This window comes from Mus caroli, chromosome 1, assembly GCF_900094665.2.
Source record: "Mus caroli chromosome 1, CAROLI_EIJ_v1.1, whole genome shotgun sequence".
NCBI classification, from domain to species: domain Eukaryota; kingdom Metazoa; phylum Chordata; class Mammalia; order Rodentia; family Muridae; genus Mus; species Mus caroli.
The window spans coordinates 47,203,780-47,206,648 of NC_034570.1; the positions used below are offsets into that span (position 1 = coordinate 47,203,780).

The window sequence follows — 2,869 nt, forward strand, 5'->3', positions numbered from 1 at the left end:
AGCCATCAATGGAAAGAGAGGCCCATTGGACTTGCAAACTTTATATGCCCCAATATAGGGGAATGCCAGGGCCAAAAGAATGGGAATGGGTGGATAGGGAAGTGGGGGGGTGCTATGGGGGACTTTTGGGATAGCATTGGAAACGTAATTGAGGAAAATATGTAATAAAAATATTAAAAAAAAAAAAGAATAAAATGTGTATCTCTTCAGTCTTCCTTTCTTACTTCCTCCATCAAATGTCTTTTTGTTACTATTTTAAATGTTGGCTTATTTATTTATTCATTTGTATATCTGTATGTGTTGGTGTGAAGGTCAGAGGGCAATCTGTGGGAGTCCATTTTGTCATTCAGCATTGTAGGTCCTTGGGATCAGATTCCAGCTGACATCCTTAGCAACAGGCACCAGTCCCTGCTAAGCTATCCCACTGACCCACAAACACTCTTGAATTTATAGATGTTTAAAGACAATTGTTAGCAAATGGAAACTGAATTTGTTAGCACTTATTGTTTCTGATTTTGACAGTTTGCTCTTTAGTTGATGTATAAAGTGAATTTGTATTTAAATGCCCATGGATTTTTTTTAAATGCAGATTTCTAATCATGATAATGTCTGTTGGTCATGGCAGTTGGCAGAGGACACCGAATTAGAATATTTAACTGTTGAGGATAAGCAAATCTGGGGCTTTTCCTGAGGCCTTAGTGGAAGGAACTTACCTCATTCCTTGTCTAAAAGAGCACATAACTGGGCAGGGCTGGTCCAGTTTTGGCCTGGAGCAGAGTTGTTGGAGTCTATGTCTCCTACAGAAAATCAAAGCCTGCCTCTCAAAAAATGAAGTTATCTATGTTAGATATAGAAAGAGCAATTCTAAAATATATCTGGAATAACAAAGCTCAGGATATCAAAAACCATTATCAACAATAAAAGAACCTCTGAGGGAATCACCATCCCTGACTTCAAGGTAAATTACAGAGCAATAGTGATTAAAAACTGCATAGTATTGGTACAGGGACAGACAGGTAGANCAATGGAATAGAATTGAAGACTCAGAATTAAACTCACACACCTATGACCACTTGATCTTTGACTAAAGAGCCAAAACTATCCAGTGGAAGAAAGACAGCTTTTTCAACAAATGGTGCTAGTTCAACTAGCAGTCAGCATGTAGAAGAATGCAAATTGACCCATTCTTATTTCCTTGTACAAAGCTCAAGTCCAAGTGGATCAAAGACCTCCACAGCAAACCAGATACAATGAAACTAATAGAACAGAATGTGGGAAAGCTATAATCCAATTATGCTCACCACTATCACTGTATTCTGAAAGCCAAGGACTTTTAGATGTTAATAGCCCCCATATTTAGTTATATTCTAACTTGTCCAAATTTTATAGATTCTTACAGTTTTCCAGAATAATCATGCCTTACTCAGCTGTAGTGGGAAATTTAGGAGAGCCATTGTACCTGGCATAAACTCTGGAGTGATCGTGCACCTGGCTTTGAAGTGATCTTTTGTAAGTAATCAGTGACTGTTATCTGAGATTCATGGAGTTGACTTTCCTATAGGAGCTTCAGAACCTATAAATGCCTTTAGTCACAGAACATTCCTGGCAAACCAGGTAGCCTTGTAACGGCTGGGAAATGCTTAGATAATGTGTTCCTTCAGGCAACACCTATATCAAATCAAAGATTATGGTATTTAAAAATTGACTTGCTAAAAATACCTTTTGTGTAATAATTAAGAAAAATTCTTCTGCCAGGCAGTTTGGGGTTCAGTCCACTGAGGCTGACCTCCATGCTACCCCAAGGCTTCATTACATCCTCAAACATCTCTCTTTCTGTGGTAGTCCCTTGTGAAACTGTTTGCTGACACTTGACTAAAGTGATATGTCTTAAGTACTTAACGTGTTAGGTTAGGTCCTTAGTGTTAGGGATTATGATTACTAAGCAAGCATCTTTGGGAAACAGAAGGGGGCATTATACAACTAAACAAGATGCTTGTCCAGTGATTTCAAACGATGCCTTTAAACCTTTGTCCTGAAACTTCTCCCTGGAAGGTTGCCAAATACACTGACCCAAAAATACAAAATAAATGATGTTAGAGCTTTCTTCTCAGTCAAGTTGTTACCATAAGATTTACAAATTCTTCAATTTTTCTATAAATTAATAATAAAGGTGTAGGACTATTAGGTACTGATAAACCTCCATTGCTCCAGGAGAAGGGTGGGGAGGCAGAGGGGAGGGTATTGGAAATATGGGTGTGTGTTGTCTTGAGTAATGGTCATTAAAATCTTAGAGTCTTAATAGTAAGATATATTAACCAACAGTTGAACATGAAATATGAATTGAAGTATAACAAGACCCAAGTTGGTAAGGAATATGATTTTGCTTGGTCTCTAATGGATATAATGGTTACAGACACCTTTTGGTAGATAGAACAAAGGACATAAACTACAAAATAAAAGAAAGAAGGCATGACTATCATTCTCTATGAGGCAATTAACTAGAAACACAAGTGTTTGAAGAAAGAAGTGTTTTCTGAGAGGGATGCAATAACCACAGGCACTTCTATCAGGATAACCCATTGAGCAGTGATGAGGAAATACCAAAGCTTTAGTTTAGGTGACTATTTTCATAAACATTGCACACTTGCCATACTATTGGTTATTTCTGTCTCAAGACTTTATATTCAGATTCCAACCACTTTTACTTGGACTAATACGATTTCAGGTGGGTTTTTGTTGTTGTTCGCAGTAAACAAATGAATCGAATTCAATGGCCCTGCAACACAGACCCGAATGTTTCCAACTGACAGCAGAACTGCGTATTTCTTACTAATGCTAAGAAACACTGTGCCGTTCCTTTTTTTTTTTT

General features: G+C 37.6%; 1 protein-coding gene across 1 annotated transcript in view; it reads right to left on the reverse strand.

Annotated features, from left to right (window-relative positions):
* LOC110295232 (dynein heavy chain 7, axonemal-like) overlaps positions 1–2,869 on the reverse strand; it is a 151,034-nt gene that overhangs the window by 126,466 nt on the left and 21,699 nt on the right. Inside the window, exon 8 of the mRNA XM_029475280.1 lies at positions 714–838. Within this exon, the coding sequence (XP_029331140.1) occupies positions 714–838 (125 nt within the window). The remainder of the gene's footprint in view (positions 1–713; positions 839–2,869) is intronic.